This window comes from Astyanax mexicanus, chromosome 14, assembly GCF_023375975.1.
Source record: "Astyanax mexicanus isolate ESR-SI-001 chromosome 14, AstMex3_surface, whole genome shotgun sequence".
In the NCBI taxonomy this organism is placed as follows: domain Eukaryota; kingdom Metazoa; phylum Chordata; class Actinopteri; order Characiformes; family Acestrorhamphidae; genus Astyanax; species Astyanax mexicanus.
In genome coordinates this window covers 26,575,312-26,597,221 of record NC_064421.1, presented here as the reverse complement: position 1 = coordinate 26,597,221, position 21,910 = coordinate 26,575,312, and the positions used below count along the sequence as shown (strand labels likewise).

Here is a 21,910-nt window from a genome sequence, read left to right as displayed (position 1 = left end):
GACTAGTGGAGGAGAGCATGCCAAGATGCATAAAAACTGTGAATACTGATTTCTGAACTCCAGAGCTGTTTTGCTAACAATGCTAACCTATGACAGTGCAAACAATAGTAAAACTGGTAAATTGTTGTCAAAGCATTTGTAATAGATCAATAGATCATAGATCAATAAAATGACTGGAATGTCATCACTCAGGTGTGAAATCTTTCCCAGCTCTGACATTCGACTCCCAAGGTAAACGGAACGCAGCATTATAATAATCAGAACTAATGGCAATAAAACATTTAAGAAAGGACTTTGGGACATTCTAACATCATCCTTAATAGGCAGACAATGACATATTTACTTTAAATTGTTCAAAGAAAATCAGAGCGTTGCTTGTGTTAATTGTAAACAATGAAACTAAAATCCACTCTCAAGGAGGTTCTCTCAAGAACACAAGCATCTGAAATACCTGGACAGTGTAGATCATCTTTATATATAAATAAAAAAATACTCATATACAGCTCTGGAAGAAAAAAAATATGAATTTCTTTGATTTTACCAAATTAAAAACCTCTGGAATATAATCAAGAGGAATATGAATGATCACAAGCCACCAAACCAAGCTGACCTGCTTGAATTTTTGCACCAGGAGTGGCATAACGTTATCCAAAAGCAGTGTGTAAGACTGGTGCAGGAAAACATGCCAAGATGCTTGAAAACTGTGATTAAAACTTTATGAATATAAACTTGTTTTCTTTGCTTTATTTGAGGTCTGAAAGCTCTGCATCTCATTTTTTTTGCATATAAATGCTTTAAATTACAGTATTTATATTGTGAATTCAGGAAAAATGTTGTTTGTAGTATATAGAATAAAAAAAAACAATGTTCTTTTTACTCAAACATATTCCTATAAATAGCAAAATGATGTGTCTCTTGTTTTTTTCCAGAGCTGTTTATTCATATATTTGGTGTAAACTAAAAGGCATTCTGAATCCCTGATTATGGCTTTAAATCAGCTTTTTATAATAATACTAAAAATAGAACTTGATAATTTAGTCCCAAAAACAGTCATTAAGCCTCTTGGCTCTGCATGGTGTATCAAACTTATTTGCACATGGACTTTTAATAGAGTTTAATACAGAACTCAATCTTTGTTCTTTATGCCCACCATGTCACACCAGATAAGACCTCAGTGAAGTGTGCTTGAGGAACCGTAGGAGGCTCGTCCAGTGCTTTTTCTCAGAAAGGGGAGAGGGTATCGATATTCTCTTACCCCCCGTTACAAAAAAAAAAAAACACTTAGTGTTATTTAAGCTTCACAGCAAAAGGTCTTGCTCACACTCACACTCTCAGTTATTCACCCTATCAAATTCCCTTTTATAAACAACACCCACCAGAAACAACTTAGCACTGATTTTAGCTGTTCCTTCACCTCATATTGAAGACATTCATTTTCCAGCTGCAAAATACATGTACAAAATATTTGAGCTGTACACTGTATGAGCAAGACCTTTGCTCTTTGTTAAAAGCAATTTTCAGTAAAAAACAAAATAAAACTTAATAAAGCACAGATTATGATTAAAGAGTAAAATAATCTTTGGAGGTTTCCTTAGGGCCCATGAAGAACTGAATCCATACGTAAAATAATGCTTGCTTAATAGTAGTAAGCTATGTGGTCATGTCATATCACGGCAAGTGTAAAACAACAGTCATAAAAAAAAACAAAAAACACAACAGATAATGTCGCTGTCATATTAAAACCTCATACCCTAAATTCTGTCCACTCTTAAGTTTATTTATTATGTTTTATGATCAGAAAAAAGAACAGTATTGAAAATGCAAATAAAAAATATTAGTGTTTCTTACTTACATTTACTTGACTTTTTTTTTTCATTGCAGACGGTATGATAAGATTTTTAAATAAGTTTTGTCCATGTACTTACTTGTAAGGAATGTAATTGTAGAATGTAATTGTAAGGACACTTACTATTACATTTTACACACAATTACTAATCAACACAACCCACTAAGAAGCAGCAGCAAATCACACAAAGCATACTCTCAACTGGAAACCACTGTCCACCTAGATGACTACATCGGACACTGAGGAGGATTTTTTTGGGGCAATATGGAATATCCAATTTACATGGTCTCTGTGTTTTTGGATTGTAGGAGGAAACCGGAGTCCCAGGAAGAGCCCAGAGGAATACAGGGATAACATGGAAACCACCCTTCAGATAGGGACTTGAACCCATGACCCCAGCACTGGAAGGCCAGTGGACAAATAGCTATTTTATTAAATGCAAGGAGAAGAAACTCAGAGATGTCTGTCTGAAGGGGACTAAAATTACCGGAGGACCCCGGAGTTTAGCGAAAAACAGTGGGTAAATCTGCCTTTAATTTTCTCAGAGGACGTTTGGGAAAACACATACAGATACATGGTCGTCCCGGACGGGAATAAAATCACCCCCTATAACCCCCTATAACAGAAAATTACCCTAGAGAAACTAATCCCTTCCACATAGGGCTATAGCAAAGTTTTAAGTGGCATATGTGTAGTATACTGTCTGCAATGAAAGTCGAAGTGTAGGTGTAAATGTTGGAAACACTGTTTTTTTATTCTTCTTTTATTTATTAATTTAATTCTTTTTTTTATACTGTCCCAGTGTTTCTAATTCGGGGTTGTAATATTTAATTAAATTAGACAAAATTCACGATGAATAGCCTCACAAAAATAGTCCCAGAATCTTAAATATTTTTCTATTAAACTGCATTAAAAGCGCAGTAAATATTATATATAAAAAATAGACACAAGCTTTTTTATGACAGCGACAATCTGTAGTCTTAGTAAACAAAGGTACAACAAGGGTCTTCTCCTTCCAATTACAGCTATGGAAACATGTAACACGCATTCTAATATATAGCACTAACACAACCATGATGTATCATACTGTAAAACATACATATTCATAGCAAATGCCTTGTTTTAAGATACTCTGATATCGTATGGTCCAGTGAGCTTCCTGTGATGCTGGCTGACGGCAATGTAATGTAATACTTATAGAAAGCTTGTGAACTGAACTGAAACCGTGAACTGAGCCCTAAGGAAACCAACAATAAAAAAAACAAATGGAAAGCCCTTAATCAAAACCAGAATTAGATTGATAACAATTAAAAACAAAAATAAGACAGACAGTCCTTTAAACCCTGGCTTAAAATAAATGTAGCTGACCCCCCCTCCCCTGATACAGCAGCAGATATGGATCGATTAGCCAGACGAAAAGGAAAAGATAACGTGAAAGACAGGAACCTAAGGCCTATGAGAGATTGGCATTACATAAACAATGTACTCCTGTTCCTCCTTTATCAATCCCCCCCCCCCCCCCCCCAATTGTTATTTTAAGAAGAACTCTGCCGCACGAAGGGTACATTGTTGAACGGACGATGGCAAAAAAACCCTCTAAGTACTTGTGAGAGCTGGCCTTAGTGCAGCGAATGTTCCTTCCACAAGCAACAAATCTCCCAAGCCAAAGTCCGCTGAGGGTTTTTAAGGCAACTTCAGATTTGTTTGTATTCATTAAGCTCCATTACTCCCCGATCACTTTCCTCCCATTTGCAAATCACTTTGACCAATTAATGTCCCCGAATCGAAGCGCAATTAGCCCCGGCGCTGCTCCAGCAGGGTCGCCACACTTGTTTGTTTGTTTGTTTGTTTGTCTGTTATTTTGTCTGTAGTCTATGCTGTGGTAACATCCTGCCTGGTTGGGTTTGTAGTGAGAAAAATGGCTGACGCTCGTTTCTCTCAGTCTTGGTTTTGGAGTTCTCCACAGCGTTGTTTGAGGGGCGGGAGGTGGACGGGGGATGCAGGACCTCATGTGGTTTTCTCCTTCTGGTTGCAGTTGCTGTCTGTGATGGAGTTCTGAGCTGGACTCTGCTTCTCCTGAGCTTTCTCACGCGATGATCTGCGTTTCACCGGGAGGGCCAGGATGAGTATCACGCACGCCAGATGGAGACAGAAGTACCACGACCTAAAACACAGCAGCATATAATATTAGTAAAACATATTGCATAGTTACACTGCAAAAAATCCATTGGCAAAAACTAGACAAAATTTATGCAAATTAAGACAAATATATGTATATTAAGCAAAAAAAATCTGCCAATGGGGTAAGCAAACTTGTCTTAGTAAGATTCCTTACAAAAAGCAATGACAAAGTCTCAAAATGAGTGAAGTAACACCTAAATCAAGCAAAAAAAAGTCACTGTTTTTGGACACAAGAATAAAAATAACTTGATTGCTGCTTGATTGTGCTTATTTTGAGTTCAAATGACTTAAAATAAGGTAAATATTCTAAGTAAGAATGATTTAGATAATTATCCCTAAAATAAGCAAAATAATCTAACACTTACAATGCTTAGTAAGACAAAACATCTCATCAGAGGGGAAAATAAGATTTATTGCCTTAAAATGAGAAAATTTCACTCGCTAAGATTTAGTTTTTTGCAGTGTAACAGTGGTGTCAATCGGTTAAAAAAAAATCTGATTGTTCACAACAGAATTCTGTGATTAACCGTGATAAAACTTAAGACTAAGTCTTAATGGGTATCAATAATAGGTATGTAATGGGTACTTAAATGTAAATGAAAGGATCAGTATTAGATCCTATATTATAGTATAAAGAACCAATATTTACAACTACACATTAATTGCAATAATCACAACAATAATCTGTGACTAATCATGATTTAAATCATGATTAAAACATTTAAAATGCTTGTATGTTTGAGAGGGTGACAAAAATAATTGAGAGCTTTAAGAGTGGAAATGAACTCTAGCTCCATATTCCACATTTAACAACTAAAACAAGATTTTACATTTATATCAATATAAATAAAAAGTAATCTACTGTCTGAACTCAACAGTAGCGCCACTGTGTTCACATTGCTGAATAAAATCACTTATACATCACTAGGCTCTGTAACATGACTGAATCACGGTTGCAGCCTAACTAGGTGATGTGTTTAACTGTGTAATAAAATGAACATGTTAAACTTAATCCATATTAATCCACAAAATACTAAAAGCCCTAATATAACTATAGTGTAACTATAAGTTTTTATAGGTTTTTAACCTTTGTTTAAAAAAAAAAACTCAAATGAATTTGACATGTAAAGCAACATCAAACAGACATGCCAGACATTGTACAAAAACGCTATCATCTGAAAACACTATCCAAAAAGTTTGTGAATACATGCAATATATGGTAAATCAACCTGCCACTATGCAACATTTTACAAGTTCAGCTGCAGTAATCAGTGCCAGTCTTTAAGCTATATTTCCTTGGCTGGCCTCCCATACCCTTCAGCCTGACCAGCACACCCATCTCCAGTACTTCCGCCTGTCTAATTAACTTCTTTAATGAGACTCTTTTAAATGCTCCTGATACGCTCAAATTTAATAACGCTACAAATGAGCACTATAGATTTCTTTTATCTGAGCAGGGCTCGTAAACCCAGTCGCTCTCTGTCTATCCTCGAGTACCGTACCAAAACTGTCTCATTAACAGAATGGGGCTGTCCTGGACCGAGACAGAGTCGTGCACTTCGGTTCACCTCTCTTTGGATAAGTGTTCTCCTAAAGGTTGTTTATGTTCAACATTAAATACAGACCCTGTGCCTAAAGTCCTTAACCTGCATTTACTTAATTCCGTATTTGTGCATATTTTCTGGATTCTTACATTTAGTGATGGAATAGAGCACTCCTAACAGCGCATTCCTACTTAACGTTACATACAGATATAGAATTGGACAAAGCATTCAGTCTGTACTGTGCTTTGATTTCTTTCTGTATTTGTGCATGTTTTCTGAACTTTTACTCATTTACTGATTGATTGGAGAAATGGAAAAGTCTTACTTATGAACATTAAGTATGGATACTGAAATGGACAAGGCCTTCAGTCCTAAATTTAAAATTGTTTTAATTCCCCTTCCCCTTAGTTTCCCCTTAGTGTATGTAAATGATAAACACAGAACAATCAATAAACAATTATAATGCACTATAAACCAACTGTATTCCCTGCTGTATATTTTCTCTTCATCAAAACTCACCAGTAGAATCTCAATGAAGGTCCTACAGCTAACACCACGAATGGCACAACTGTGTAGCAAATAGCGATCTGCGTGCTGGCCCACGTGATCACGTCGTAGATCAGCTTGTGCGTAGAGGAGCCCAGGAAGTGCTGCCTCACGTTGTGTCTCACCTGCAATGTGGAAACACAGATTATGATGGTTCATAACTCATAACTTTCAGAAATATCTCATTCATAAATTTGGGATAATTTTGTGAATTAACACCAAAAAAAGTGAAATCTGACATCTGATGCTTTTTTAATAAATGTACTTTAAGTGTAACTTGAGATGTATCTTGTGAAATTCTGCTTTTTACAAAAAGACAGAGCTCCTAACTCTCCAATCTCTCTCCAGAATCGTCAGTAGTATCTCAGAAGTGACACAAAGGGCTTGAGAGAAGAGAAGAGGATTAACAGTGTAGTCCATCAATGTAAAGTCCATAACTTTAATGCAATACAGAGAGATCTGAGCTACTTCACTGTGCTCGGTTTTGATTCAACATGGCATTTAAATGTCCTCTACTGCTGCCTGACCCAGTTCTTCTAGAAAAAGAAACTTGGAGAGCACCCATCATTATATGGCAGCACACTCAGAAAACAGAGCTGAACCTTAGACGCTGTTTTGGCACAGAGTCACTAAGATTTTAGAGAGTTTTTTTTATAAGAGAATGTTCTTAAGAATAGAGAACTGATTACAATAAATTAGTTTGTTTGATCCAAATATACTTTTTTTAGTTAGTTTAATATTATCAAAGTACTAGCAATACACTAGTGAGTGCACTATTCCAATGCATCTTGTAAGAAAGAAATATTTTGTTTGTTTTTGGTTTTGTGCCATATCATTTTATGGCATCGACAATGTTCATCACAGACTTAAATCAGTGTCTTCATATGTAGAACTTCCACAAAATTAAGTATTTTAGCTGGTGGAATCTTTTCAAATAGTTCTTTCATATTTGTAACCCTATAAAAGTTATTTCTGGTGGTTAAAAGTGCAGGGCAATCTACTAAGATGTGTTTAATAATTTGAAGAGTATCACAGAATTTGCAGGCTGGAGTCTGTTCGCCAACCAGGAGTTGGCGGTGGATAAGAGCAGTATGGCCGATTCGGCACCTAGTCATGATTGTCTGATCTTATCTATTAAGGAATTTCATATTGCATTTAATATTAATGATTGGGGATATTTCATACAGTTTATTTTGTGGATTGCTGGACCATTCATCTTGTCATTTTCTTCTACAGTGAACTTCTGACCAGACGGTAGGCATCCAAAATCGGGACAAGAAAGAAAGAAAGAAAGTATAGGAGTAGTAAACTCTGAATACACTATTCCAAAACGTTTTTACAGCTATACTGGTAACTATACCAATAGAGAACTTTAGGTGTCCTGATCACATCTTGCTGTTCCCAAGTCTGAGTCATTTAATTGTATACTGAGTCCAGATCCTATAATTCGGCAATGAAGTAAAAAAAAAGAAGAAAAAAAAAAGAAAGAAAGAACACTTCTAATTTATCGTAAATAAACAAACTAAAATATGTCACACAACAGCAATTCTGTGATTAAGATCATTATTATTTTTTTAAACAATAATAATAGTGTGATGTGGTTTAGGTACATAGCTTTATTATTTTATTTTATTTTATTCTTTTTTGTTTTGAAAAGCAGATTATTCTATTAAATTAAATTACTGATGAATCAGTGATCTACTTTTTTTTTGCCCGATTCTGATCGTTTGAAAATTACAAGATCGGTTCCAGTGTCTGTGTCTTAAGTCTGTCTGTTTATTCTACTGTCAATGCAAGCATTTAATTAAAGAAAATCTTTCCTTCTTCATTTTTCATTTTTTACTTTTTTTGTAATTCACCTGATACTTGAGCATAGTTCACTAAGGACAATCGGAGTTCAAGGTTAAAAAAGATACAATTAATCAAAGATATTTGAATATAAATAAAATCTCATTGTGATTATCTTACAATGATTCTTTATTTTTTTATTATTTAGATATATAATATTACAAGTTTCAGTGTTAAAAACATGCTTTTTCCTATTTTAGTTCTGCCTGAGGTCAGAACTAACTATGGTAATGTGCACTAATACAATTAATCCTAATACTTACTGCTCTGGCTGCTAGCGTCACGCCGATGCCTGAGACGAAGGTGAGGTAGTATCCTGGGTACACTCCGTGCCACATGGCAGAGAGCAGGAATGTGGCTGCTGTCGGATGGTACGGACAACGCTCATAACACACCCTAAAATCAACACACACATCACACACTGTAATTAGTGAGATGAAGTTCAACACAATAGTTCTCAGTACCAGAAGTTCAGGCTACCTTTTCAGCCACAGTGCTGTCTGAATGTTCCAGTTATCAAGAAACGACTTGAAGCTTGTTGCAAACTGCAGATAAAGGACAGCATATGTACATTTAGTTCACAGCAGTTTGTGCTTTATGAACAATCGGGATATTATAGATGATTGATGTTTGATTAGTCCTTTACCTCTATGTCCAGTATTCTCAAGTTTGAAATCATGTCCCATTTTGGAGTGCCGTCTTTGTTGTAGCCGTTGAAGCCAAAACCGGCAGCATTGTTGATGGCATCAGCTGAAAAGAAAGACAAAACAAATCAATGAACCCATTATAGTAATATTAATAATAATATTAATAATAATTGGACATTATGTGGACAGTAACGTGGTAGTACATGTAAAAATGCATTTGTAACTGTAGTTAACCCTTTCTAAACACTGTCCATTACAATAGACTTCATGCATTTTATTTTTTTAAATGTTTTGTTGACCATTACACTAATTGAATCCCGTTCTCTATCAGAATAGACCAAGAACCAACCAATGAACAAGTTTACAAACCAGAAAAACAGTAGTTAAGCCCCACCCACTGCACTAAAAAACAGCAACATTAGAGCAAACAATGTAAGGCTTGTTTAACACTTAATTTACAATATAAGAAGAAATCTAAAAACACTGAATTGAAAATCTGTCTATTTTAAATTTGCACTGTACAAAAAGTGCTACATGCTATAAGCTAAAAATAAAACATATAAACATATTCAGCATTAAAATCTGAGAATGTGCATGTTAAGCATAAGTGTACAGTTTGAATCCACATTTAAACTGTATTGTACTAAAGCAAATAAATAAGAAAACATGACGGGCATTCTACAAGGCACTACAATGTTTGGTATAGAAGATAAAGTTTAATGATTTACATAATGTACTCTGTGCAAAGAGCCATTTAGGATTCAGCCTCTCCGAGCAGCAGCCCAATCCATCGTCACAAAGATAATTTGCTCTGAGCAGCTCTCAGCTGGTCATTATTAGAGCGAGACAACAAAAGGTCAGATGCATTATTGCTTTAGCAGAGGTTACTGCTACTGCTACTGCTAACTTAAGAAAGGTACTGCATTATATTTTTAAGATTCTAATTCAGATCAAACAGTTATTCTCAATAAGGCCACAAACCGGATCCTTCTTTTCTACATTTCCCCCAAATATTAAACAAATTAAAACAAAAATCCTAACAAATCAGGTCCATTTTTAAAACATCTTAGCATTAAGAGTGTCTTAACATTGAGAGAGAGAGAGAGAGAGAGAGAGATTAAAATGATTATGCTCTACCATTTAAGAATTAAATGAAATGTTTGTGGCTAAGCTTTTGGAAAACCCAGCCCAGATCTAAGCAACTATTTAATATGATGTGATAATATACAGTACCAGTTAAAAGTTGGGACACACCTATTCTCGTTCAATGTTCATTTTATGATTTACATGATTTACATGGTACATTGTGTTAAACAAACCAGAATATGTTTTATACTTTAGATTTTACTAAGTAGCCATATTTAGCTTTGAGGACAGATTTGCACACTCTTGGTATTTTAAGTCTCCATGAGGGAGAGTCACTTGAAATAGTTTTCTCAGCGTCTTAAAGGAGTTTCTGAAGGTGCTGAACAAGAGTTGCTGCTTTTCCTTCACGCTGTGAAGCTCCGGCTTATCCCCAATTCACCATCTCAGTTGATCAGGTTTGGCTCAGGGGGTTGTTTTTTTAATATGTAATTCCATATGTGTCCCTTAACTGTTCTGATTTCTTTAATATTCATCTACGATATAGAAAATACATTAAATAAAGAAATACATTAAATGAGAAGATGTGTCCAAACTTTTGACTGGAACTGTTTGTTGGACATTATGTAGGACAGCACCTTGATAGAACCACAATTCCCTCTTTGAACACAAGAGGGCACTACAGCACTACTATAAACATGAACTGACACTTTTCGAAGTGACTGTGACTATTCTAAACAGAGCATTCAATCAAGAGAACATGCCCCGCCCCCCCCCCCCCCCCCCCCCATCTTTCTCACCCAGCGTCCACACAAAGTAGTACTTGGGCCGTAGGCTCAGCATGGACAGGTAGAGGTAGAGGACCCGCAGGTAGAAGGGCTGCGAGGTGAAATAAGGGTCTTGGATGACGCGATCCACAGGACAAATCCTATAGAAGGTCAGGTAGACCAGCAGGCACAGAGCGCAGGTGCTCATCTTCAGGATTACATCTCTCTGGGAAAAGAGCCACACTGTCAGTCTGTGTTTCCATACTTCTGAGAGACAAAACATGTTAACTGTACAGTATAGGAAACTGTTTAATCCCCAAACAGCATTTCATTAAAATGGGTTTAATAATTATTGCTCATAATTGTATTCTGCAATTAATCATAATTAAAAACATGATTCATATGTTTCATGCTGGTATTTCTCTGTACTGCAGAGACATGTAACTGTATTATAATCTCAGGGTAGTTTTGATGCTTTTTAAATGAGAATGTTTTAATGTTCTGGCATTAGTGGCATAAAGTTATCTAAAAGCAGTGTGTAAGACTGGTAGAGGAGAACATGCCAAGATAAATGAAAACTGTGATTAAAAACCACCAGGGTTATTCAACCAAATATTGATTTCTGAACTCTTAAAACTTTATGAATATGAACTTGTTTTCTTTGTATTATTTGAGGTCTGAAAGCTCTGCATCTTTTTTTGTTATTTCAGCTATTTCTCATTTTCTGCAAATAAATGCTCTAAATGACAATATTTTTATTTGGAATTTGGGAGAAATGCTGTTCACAGTTTATAGAATATTATTGTTATTATTATTATTATTATTATTATTATTATTATTATTATTATTATTTACTAGACTATTTATTCATTTGCAGGATTTTTCTACATGTATATTTGGTCCAGCTCCCGCATCGCTTGGATTGATTACACTTTCGCTCCGCCTATAACAATTAAATTCTGTCCTGCGCCGCAAGATATTCTGACGGGTCCCACGATGTATGTGACATCAGCTGTATGTGTGTGTGAGTTAGAGAGAGAAAGTCTTTAGCACAGGGACGCTGTTTCAGCCTCCCTGTGCTAAGTGGAAATGCAATAAACACTGCGACAGCGCTAGTGACCGTGAGCATAAACTCAGCATTCTCATCATTCTGACTGAAGTTTACTCAGTGGTGGAAACAACTTTAGTGACAACCTGGTGACGACCTGACTGAAAGTGGCGAAATGCAAGATCAAAGAATATGCACACTTCAGAACATGGAATCGTGCTTTTCCAATATTGGAAATTCTGGAGATACTGTTTAAATGTTTTCAAATATTTTAATACAGCGGTGTACAATATTACTGTTATACCACCCAACACTATTGTTCTGCCCCGCTTCATGTGGGCAGAAGAATCAAATCATTGTTTTGTACGATGCTGTGGCATGCTTGGGGGGGTATCCATCACCCAACAAGAACTGAACAGCTGCATAATCTCAATAATCTCAAAATCAATTTCTTATTTGTACTTTAGGGTGTATACCTGTACTGATTTAATCAATAAAATAGCAGGATGCACAACCAAAAGTTTAAAAAAGCTGCATTGCTCTGACTTTGACCTACAGGACTATGAATCTTGGACTTGTGTGCACCTTTATGGTCGAATTAGAGCTGCCCACGTTCTCATCGCAGCAGCTATTGAGCTAAAAACTCTCAGGCTATAGGGCTTTCATAAAATTTTTAGTGATCATGATAAATCCCTCACCGGTTTTAATTAGAGCGTGGCACTCACAAAGGACCAAGACTGGCCGGTGGAGTCGATCAAAGAGACACTAACACTGTAGGAAGGAGGAAAGTGCTGACAGTGCGATTCTCTTCAGCAATGTGCAAAACTACTACTTCCCCCCCTATAAAAGAGAAATTCTCTTTACTGAAACCTGCTTTAGCTGCTTCCACATATAGAAGAGCTAGATAGAAGACCACAGCACTGTCAGTGTATGTGTGTGTGAGTTGCAATAGGCTTCTCTTTTTAATGGCCATTTAAAGGCTGTTTTAGAGACGTTCTTAGCTGAGCTGGCACAGTACAGTAGTAGAAGTGAAAGCAGGCTGGTACTGTCTACTCCAGTAATAAGGGAAGTTGTGTACATAAAAAAAAAAAACAGAAAAAAACAGATCAACTCTTTGTAAACTGAGTTGCTCAGTCTCTGTGCTGCAACATATTTGTCGCACCAGTTAAAAAAAAAGAGGAAACAAGACTAGTCATGTTCTGACACTCATGACACCCACAGTTACTCACAAGATGTAAATACATTTTGGAAATTCTATTTGTTGTCTGACTGTTTACAGTATTTTTCGCAGTATAAGATGCACTTAAAATCCTTTTTTTTGTCCCAAAAATCTTAAGTGCGCCTTATGTATGAATTTTACCAGAGAGGTTGTAAGGAGCAGTAAAGCCACTCTGCTGAAGTACAGCATTATACAGGAGTTTAAGTTTAGTTCTCCAGTACTGGGGCTGGAACAGCATTAGCAATAGCATTAGCTGCTAACCGCTATTTCCCTGTGCAGAGGGGAGTATTATCGGCCTGCAGACTGCTGCTAACCCCAGCTAGCACAGCTGAAAAAGCAGCATTAGCATAACCAGCTAACCACGCTAGCTCTTTCGTCAGTTAGAGATAAATATATTTATTGAACTGTAGTCTGCGTGTTTACCGTGTTAAAACAAGCGACGTAGGATGAACCGCTAGCATATATCACCATGGCTTACCAGAACACTCAGAGTTCCTCAGTGTAGCGCAGTCGGGCGGCATTAGCCGCTAACCGTTAACGGTTAGCGGTTAATGCTAATGCCCGGTGTTAGTGCTGGAGAAATTCGGGAATATAAGCTTACTGTAAATAAAAAAAAATTTGTGGAGAGAAATCTGTGTAGATTAACATCCAGCGCTGGTTTGACTTTAAAAGAAAGTCTTTTTTTAGTACAGTTTTGTTTACTAAGTTTAGCTTTATTTAACTTATTAACTTATATAACTTATAGTGTCTCTTAAAACGCGCCTTATAAACCAGTGCGCCTTGAGTATAAAAAACAGAGCAGAAAATAGAAGTTCATTGATAGTGCTTCTTATAATCCGTTGCACCTTATAGTGAGAAAAATACGATATATTAAGACTTTACGTTAATATAAAAATAACAATTATATACTACCGAAAATAAGTGTAATTTCTGGGCTTTCTTTATCTGTAAGAATTACACAGGCTGATTTAAGCTACGATGTCTTGTTTTCTAAAATGTACTTATCTTTTTGGTATCTTGGTTAGAAAATAAAGTTTGCTTTGATTCAGACAGCTGTGGTAATAGGATCCCACAGCCAGCAGGTGGAGCTGTAGGGCTGTTAAGGCCAGGTACCTTGGGAGACGGATCGCTTTGCTTGCATTTGCCATTCTCCTTGCCATTGGATTCCAGGTGTTTGTGCTGGTAGCCCGTACCCTCGATGAAGGCTATGTAGTCATTGTAGGAACACGTAGGTCCCGCCAGGATGCCCAAGAAATTACAGTTGTAACTCAAATACTCCAGTAAACTGGGCATCTTCCTGCACACAGCAAGAACACACACAGAGCAACTTACATAAATTACATAAACAAGTACAACAGGTAGAGAGAGACAGCAAAAGTCAACAAAAATAAATATGTCAACATCAAGAAATTAGAAATAATGAATAACTGAATGTGGTCTCCTCTCTGATTCTGCAAGACATTGCCGTTCTGAAGGTTTTAGAAGGTAGTGTTAAAATGCATTGCCCGATCATGGTTATGTGGTGCTTTCCCTAATGCAAATTTAATGGGCTGTATGAGGAAAACGTCCTGCTGCCTGGAAGGCCGGACTGCAGTTCAGGCTTCACATAAGAACAGGGGTTTTCCCATTTTAAATATATTATTATTTATTGATTTATTATTTAATGCAATACTGGCATTAAACCAATCAGTGACTGTTTTACTGTGTGCTGTGAGATTCCCGACAAATCGCATATGTTTTTTTTTTTTTTGTCATTCTAAATTTGAATTAAAGGCATTCTCATCCTGACAAACATAAATAAATAATAAATACTTCTGGCAAACAAGGATGCAGACTTCTCCCATGCTGTTAACTGTAATGCAAGCATCTTTACTGCCTAAAAACTGAAATATATAGGTAATTTATATGTATAAATAAAATTTTTAAGGAATTCTAAATTAAAGGAATCTCCTAGATAGGTGGTTGGTTATTATTTTTAATAAGTAGTTATTTTTAAAATAGTGTTTTAGCCATTTAGCTCCGTTCGTTAAACACTTTCACTGTAATTGGTGGATTCCACCTATGTTTTATGTGAACCTGACCAATGGAAACTCACTAAGAACACAGCCATCTTAGAAACCTGTCAATATTTGGGAAAATACGAAAAAAAAAAAACTAATTGATTTGAGGATGGGTAACTGTATTTAGAAAAAAATTTAAATATCCGTAATATCTCAGTAATAGTGGATGAAATGAGACATTGGCTAAATGATGTGCCTGTATAATTGATTTGCTTAACAAACTGTAGTAAACAATTTCACAAAATAATTGTGGAATTTTTTTACACATTTATATGCTACTTTATTAATACATTTCACAACAAATCTTGTTTTAACGTTTAGGACCAGACTAAATAAACAGGTGAGTATCTTGTAATGTTCTTGAAAATACCTCATTTTTACCTCAAGAACTAACTAATATTTTTTAAATTATGTTAGGTAGAATGTTCCTTGTACCATGACATCAAAGGTGACATATAAATTTTTTCACAGGTTAGAATAGGTCTAAGGTAAAGTACAAAACATGCTCACGCAGGTTTTTACACAAAATCATGCTCACATAAAGAGATCTCAGCAGCTCTATTCTTGCCAGTTTTAGAACAGAGGAAAGTTTTGTGCTTTTATCACAGTTAAGCTAGTTAAGAGTCTCCCTCACCTGCTGTTAAACCACAGACCCACCCTGACTTGCCACAGATCCCTCCTGCAGACGAGGTCTGATGGCTAATCCTGCTATTTACTGTCTGAGGTTTTAAATCAGCAGACTTTAATTTAGTTTCTACGGGTAATCTAGTGTGCATGTGTGGGGGGGGGACTCTGGTGGGAGATGACAGGTGAGGGGTGGTGCCAGGATGGTTCTATGAAAGTAACGTTACAATTAGGAAGCCATCCAAACGGCTCATTGAAAGCATAGGGTTCCTGACACCAAACTATTTCAGCTAAACTACTTCACAGAAAACAGTTTGGAGTGTTCTTAGGGGCAACGGAAGTGAAAGTGGAAATACATAATCTGTAATTGTAACTGAAATATCCATAAATTAATCGAATCAAATCTAATTGAATTGGAAATCAAATCAAATTGGGACATTGTGAATAGGAACTGAATTGATTTGGGAAATCAGTGGTGATACCCAACCTTACTTTATCATGTTACAAGTTGTGGTAATTTTTTTCTAAGAAAGTAACCTTCACTATCAAAAAGGTGCTCTAATTAAACGAGCTCTGCCACTTCCGCTCCTCTTTTCCACTCATTTTCATCGCTCCGGAGAACAGCGTCCACTCTGCAGCAGAAACACGCCGTTGCATGGCAACAAGCTTCCAGTCCCTAAACATGGAAATGCTGCCGGCACTTTGTGGCTTGGGCCCTGGAGGCAGCTGGGCAGTAATGCCCGTAATCACAGTCTCGAGGAGGAACAGTACGTGCCTACGAGAGGAGGGGATTAGTAGAGTGCGAGCTGATCAATGGGACCAAGTGCATAAATAATAGCAGCCGACATTCCTCTCTCAGTTCCAGTAAAGGCGGAGGCTGAGCCGCCGCAGAGGAGAGGCTGGGTTACCCGCTAGCCGAAATCAGGATCGTAATTGAACGCACATCAATGTAAATGTAAAGTAATAAAAAGTGAATCAACAAGAAAAAAAAAGAGCAAAAGTAATGGAACGTTAATGAGAGCATTAACTGCTGCAGAAATGAGAAGAGCAGAGGGAACAAAGAGGCAGGATCAGCTGAGGTACAGTGTGAGTACACGATCCAGGCCCAGATACAAACATACCTTCTGCACATACCTTACAGCGAGATACTTTTGACTGGGCTTTAGATGCTCCTCCTTCTTGGTGAGACCTATAGAAACACACAAACATACATAATAATAAAATGTGTAATTGTTAGGTAAGCTTTCAAAAACTTTAGCTTTAGTAAAAAAAAACATAGTAAAAATTGTATGCATGCAGCTGTATGAATTGGGGGAAAAACTGTTTGAACAGTTTAAATAAAAAGAGACCTTGTGTCTCAATTTTTAAATTTTTTGTTTATTTATTTACAGCTTGGTAAAAATTAAGAGACCACTTCAGTTTCTGAAGCAGTTTCTCTGATTTTGCTATTTATAGGTATATGTTTGAGTAAAATGAACGGTGTTGTTTTATTCTATAAACTACGAACAATATTTCTCCCAAATTCCAAATAAAAATATTGTCATTTAGAGCATTGATTTGCAGAAAATGAGAAATGAATAAAATAGCATAGTTCATATTCATAAAGTTTTAAGAGTTCAGAAATCAATATTTGATGGAATAATAACCCTTAATCACCCTTTTAATCACTTGGCATGTTCTCCTCCACCAGTCTTACACACTGCTTTTGGATAACTTTATGCCACTACTGATGCAAAAATTCAAGTAGTTCAGCTTGGTTTGATGGCTTGTGATCATTCATCTTCCTCTTGATTATACTCAAGAGGTTTTCAATTTGGAAAAATCAAAGAAATGATGCTTTTAAGTGGTCGCTTTTTTTTTCTGTCGCTTATTTTTTTTTTTAGAAAAGCATGGCCTTGCTTTTCTACTACCGCACTGTGCATATGTTGCTTGATAACTAATGTAGCAATATTGTAAAATTTTGTGACAATTTAACCCCCAGGTGTATAAGAGCATGATGGATATGGACTGTAAAAAAAAAATAATAATAAATAAAAAAAAAATACAATCTGCACTTTGTGAAACAATAGTGGAATTCATGATGGATTCAAAGCAGCTACACTGTAATTTCTCGCATGGACACAAAAATAGCATTATTTCTAAAGACAAGATAACAACACATGCCTCAGCTACAGATAGAAATGTCCATTTAGCAGTGCATCACTGAGCAGTCTCGAGAGAAGAGCTACTTTCTGCCTCTTTGATTCCTTTCATCTCGTCGCAAAAAAGATCAATGCCACGGACGGCTGACAAATGGGACGTATCCAGCGGTGACGGTTTCAAAGCGTAGTCTGAAAGCGCAAATGACATGGAGTCTCTCACTCACCGTCGTGAATCTCAAACGCCAGGCTGGTGATCTTCTGCGTGATTACCATCATAGGTCTTGGGGGGTGTGGGAGAAAGGAAAAAAGAGCAGAAAGAAGAGTGTGAATCAGTTGAGGATAAAAGAAATAGGCTCCTTTAAGCTAGACTGCTATCACGAAGCTGAACTAGACAAAAAAAAAATACACATAAAACCAACACAAAGCTAAAAATAGACATTCCCAGGTGAACTATTCTTAAATGAAGCTAATTATTTAGCTTAGTTTCCATTGCTAGAGTGGTTAAAATGGCTTTTTGCTAAATATTTTTTTTCCACATATAACCTCATATGAAGTCCAGCTATAATCTAAAGCAGTCCATTCACATATACGTAGAGTAGAGTCAGAGATCTTCTGTGTTAGGCATATGTGAATCATGGCAATGCTTCAATATCCTTACTCTCACGCATCTCATGGAAAACCATGTGTATAGATGGTTCTATGTAGTACCCATGGATAGCAAAGAACTTTGAATAAACACATATATTTTTAGTTGTGTAACATCTTTTAACCTCCTAGGACCTGGCGTCCACATGTGTGGATATCACATTCAAATTTTGCTCTACAAGGGCCTGATGTCCTCTTATGAGGCCATTATACTGTCACCTAGTGGTGGCAGAAAAGTTTAACATGTTACATGTTTGATTTTGTTTAGAAATTTAAATAAACAGTAAATACTGTAAATTTTTATTTTTTACTTTGTTATATCTTTGTGTTGAAGCAGCATTTCAAATGAGCCATATCGCTCAAAAGGGCACAATTATTGTTTCTACATTTGTTTTGCACAAAAATGCTGCTGTGTTCAGCCACAAAATAAACGTTTTGCATTACTAATTGCGACTTCATTGTGTTCTATCAAAATATAAAACTATATAAACCATATGAAGTCCAAATATGTGTACATATTTTTTCTAAGAAACTACATCATGTAAAAAGATAATTCTTTGTTTTTACACTAATCAGGTGCTAATTACCCCATATAGCAAAGAGAAATAAAAAATGCATGCTATGCAAGAGTTTGGTTTTTAGGAGGTTGAGGTTGATGATGGAAAAACAACCTTTGTTTAACATTGTAGCAGAACTCATTTGACATTTAAAGGATTTGATTGGCTCTTCTACACAAAAGAAAAAATAATTACATTATTATTTTTATTATTAGGGTTCAAGCACCGAAGGTGCGTAGAACCCTATTGTTTTTGCTAAGATTTTTCTTATTATTATTAGGGTTCAAGCACCGAAGGTGCGTAGAACCCTATTGTTTTTGCTAAGATTTTTCTTCTTCTTCTTATTATTAGGGGTTCGAGCACATAGTGCTAGAAACCCTATTGTAATTGTTCTGATTATTATTATTATTATTAGGGGTTCGAGCACGTAGTGCTAGAAACCCTATTGTAATTGTTCTGATTATTAGGGGTTCGAGCACGTAGTGCTAGAAACCCTATTGTAATTGTTCTGATTATTATTATTATTATTATTATTATTATTATTATTATTCTTATTCTTTTTCTGCCATAGAAGTGATCGGGCAGAAGAAACCGTAAGGCCTACAGGGCTGAGACTTGGTCATATGGTAGTACTTCTCACCGCTACTCAGATTCAAAAGATGAGCCCAATCGGCCTCAAGGGGGCGCTATGGCGAAGGTCAACGCGTTAGGCCTCGTAACTGCCACGCCCTGATAGCTAGAGCAAAAATTCTTGCATTATATGATTCCTTGGTTAATGGCAAATCAAAAAGGTCAATAGAACCACTAAGCTCCGCCCACTTAGATTTTTTGCTATTTAGCATAATATGCAAAACCTACTTTTGAGAACTTGTCCTAAACTCAATGACCAATCCTGTCATATTTGGTGTCAAACAACTCAGCAGAGTCCCAACCTCAATAATTATCAAAAAAATTGTGAAATTTGTAAACAATATGGCCGCCATATGCAAATTAATCTTACCGTGGCACACCCAAATTTACTCTAACAGCTGTAACTTTTGAATGCTTAAACCTACACTAATGCCACTTTAGACCGTTGATGCCAACATGATTCTGAGGTAGCCCGTCAATCTGTGTAGACATACGCCCCCAGGGGGCGGAGCCAAAGCTAAAAATCTGTTTCTCAGGAACCGTACAAGCTATGAAGCTCTCCTTTGGCATGTATCATCTATGGCCTATGTCCTAATGTTTTACAGAAGGAAAATTTGATATGCAAATTTTTGCGATCGTTATTAGCCAATCAGATTCCAGCAAGCTTTTGACAGGCTAAACAATGACCAATCAGGACGATACTTATACGCTACATGTATCTCAGGGCCTTCTATCATCCATTAAAATATGGCGTTGATTGGCCTCAAGGGGGCGCTATAGCAGAAAATCAGTTATATCTAAAGGTACAAGTGGCCTAGGCTTGTTATTCTTTTTTAGTTGTATACTTTGCTGTAGGCTTTACAACTTTGTATTTACATGTGTTTACCAAAAATGCAAAGATTTTCATCAGTGGCCAAAAGAGTAAAAATTGCTCTTTTCGAACTTGTCTTTAAGTCCTTAATCAATCAAAACAAATTTGGTCTTGATGCAATCTTGAGACTCTGTAGGTAAATAATTATCAAAAAAATCTTGACATTTTAACTATTTGAGGCCCATAAACCTTGATCAAACATGTACGTGAAAGCCTTTTCAGAGTTATTTGGCCAAAACTCTGTCAAAGTTTTAAACAGGTCAAAACTGTTGAAGCTACTAATTAACAATGACATTTCAAGCACATGTGCCAAGTATGAGCCAAATAAGTCTTCAGTAGGCTCTACAGTGACAAATTAACTATTTTCAATTTATTCTATTTATCGCTATTTTCCAACCTAAATGGACAGAAGACAGGAACCTTTGACCCTATCAACACACAAATTTATACACGTATATAGACTGATAATCTGATCTTGATTGCAAATTGTCAGCCAAATCGGACATGTTTTCCCTCTACAATGGCTGGAAAACTACAGCGATTTTGTAGGCCTCAAGCCTGTATTATCGCTTTTTTCAAACCTAAATGGACAGAAGTCAGGAACCTTTGACCCTATCGACACAGAAATTTACATACATATATAGACTGATATTGTGATCTTGATTGCAAATTTTGAGCCAAATCAGATATTCTTTGCCTCTAATATGGCCAAAGAGCAACAGCCATTTTGTAGGCCATAAGCCTGTATTATCGCTTTTTTCAAGCCTAAATGGACAGAAGTCAGGAACCTTTGACCCTATCAACACACAAATTTACACACATATATATACAGACCACTTGATCATAAATATCAATTTTGAGCCCAATCGGACTTTTCCTCTCTTTGTAATAAATAGAAACACACTGATAGGGAATGTTCTGTCTTACTTATAGAGTGATAGATTTCCAGCAGGTTATATGTGGTCTCTTGCTGCGCTCTGGTGGTCATTTGGTGAAACAGCTACAGGTGAATTATTCTAAATTAAAGCTCTGCTGAACTTATTTAATCTTGCTTGTCTTGCTTAATTGAAGATCTTTATCCTTCTTGGTCATGCTAGTCAGCCACCTGGGTCATTCTTGTTTATGTTCCACCCACTTAATTTTTTTTTTATTTGCATAATATGCAAAACTTACTTTTGAGATCTTGTCCTTGGCTCCTTGACCAATCATGACATGTTTGGTATCAAACAGTTCAGCAGAGCTTACTCCTCAATAATTATTAAAAAAATCTTTACATTTATAAACAATATGGCCGCCATATGCAAATGAGTTCTACCATGGTGCAGTAAAATCTCTTTAACACTTATAACTTTTGAATGCTTAACCTGACACTAATACCACTTCAGTCCTTTGATCATTACATGATTCTCAGATACCCTGTCAGTTTAAGTAGACATACACCCCCAGGGGGCGGGGCCAATGCTCGATAGCTGTTTCTCTAGAACCATACAAGCTATCAAGGTCATCCTAGCCAATTATCATCTATGGCCCATGCACTAATGGTACACCAAATGAAAATTTGATATGGACACTTTTGTGGTCACTATTAGCCAATCACATTCCAGCAAGCTTTTAACAGGCGGAATGTTAATCAGGTCAAAACTTATATACTAT

At 36.4% G+C, this 21,910-nt stretch overlaps 1 protein-coding gene across 1 annotated transcript in view; it reads right to left on the bottom strand.

Moving 5' to 3' along the window:
- Positions 1–1,265: 1,265 nt before the first annotated feature.
- The window catches only part of mboat2a (membrane bound O-acyltransferase domain containing 2a), a 125,256-nt gene continuing 104,611 nt past the window's right edge, over positions 1,266–21,910 (bottom strand). The window contains exons 5-13 of the mRNA XM_022672837.2: positions 17,779–17,834; positions 16,548–16,602; positions 13,843–14,026; positions 10,496–10,688; positions 8,612–8,715; positions 8,446–8,510; positions 8,229–8,361; positions 6,091–6,242; positions 1,266–4,010 (exon numbers count right to left, since the gene is read on the bottom strand). Of these exons, the coding sequence (XP_022528558.2) occupies positions 3,854–4,010; positions 6,091–6,242; positions 8,229–8,361; positions 8,446–8,510; positions 8,612–8,715; positions 10,496–10,688; positions 13,843–14,026; positions 16,548–16,602; positions 17,779–17,834 (1,099 nt within the window). The 3' untranslated portion in view covers positions 1,266–3,853. The remainder of the gene's footprint in view (positions 4,011–6,090; positions 6,243–8,228; positions 8,362–8,445; positions 8,511–8,611; positions 8,716–10,495; positions 10,689–13,842; positions 14,027–16,547; positions 16,603–17,778; positions 17,835–21,910) is intronic.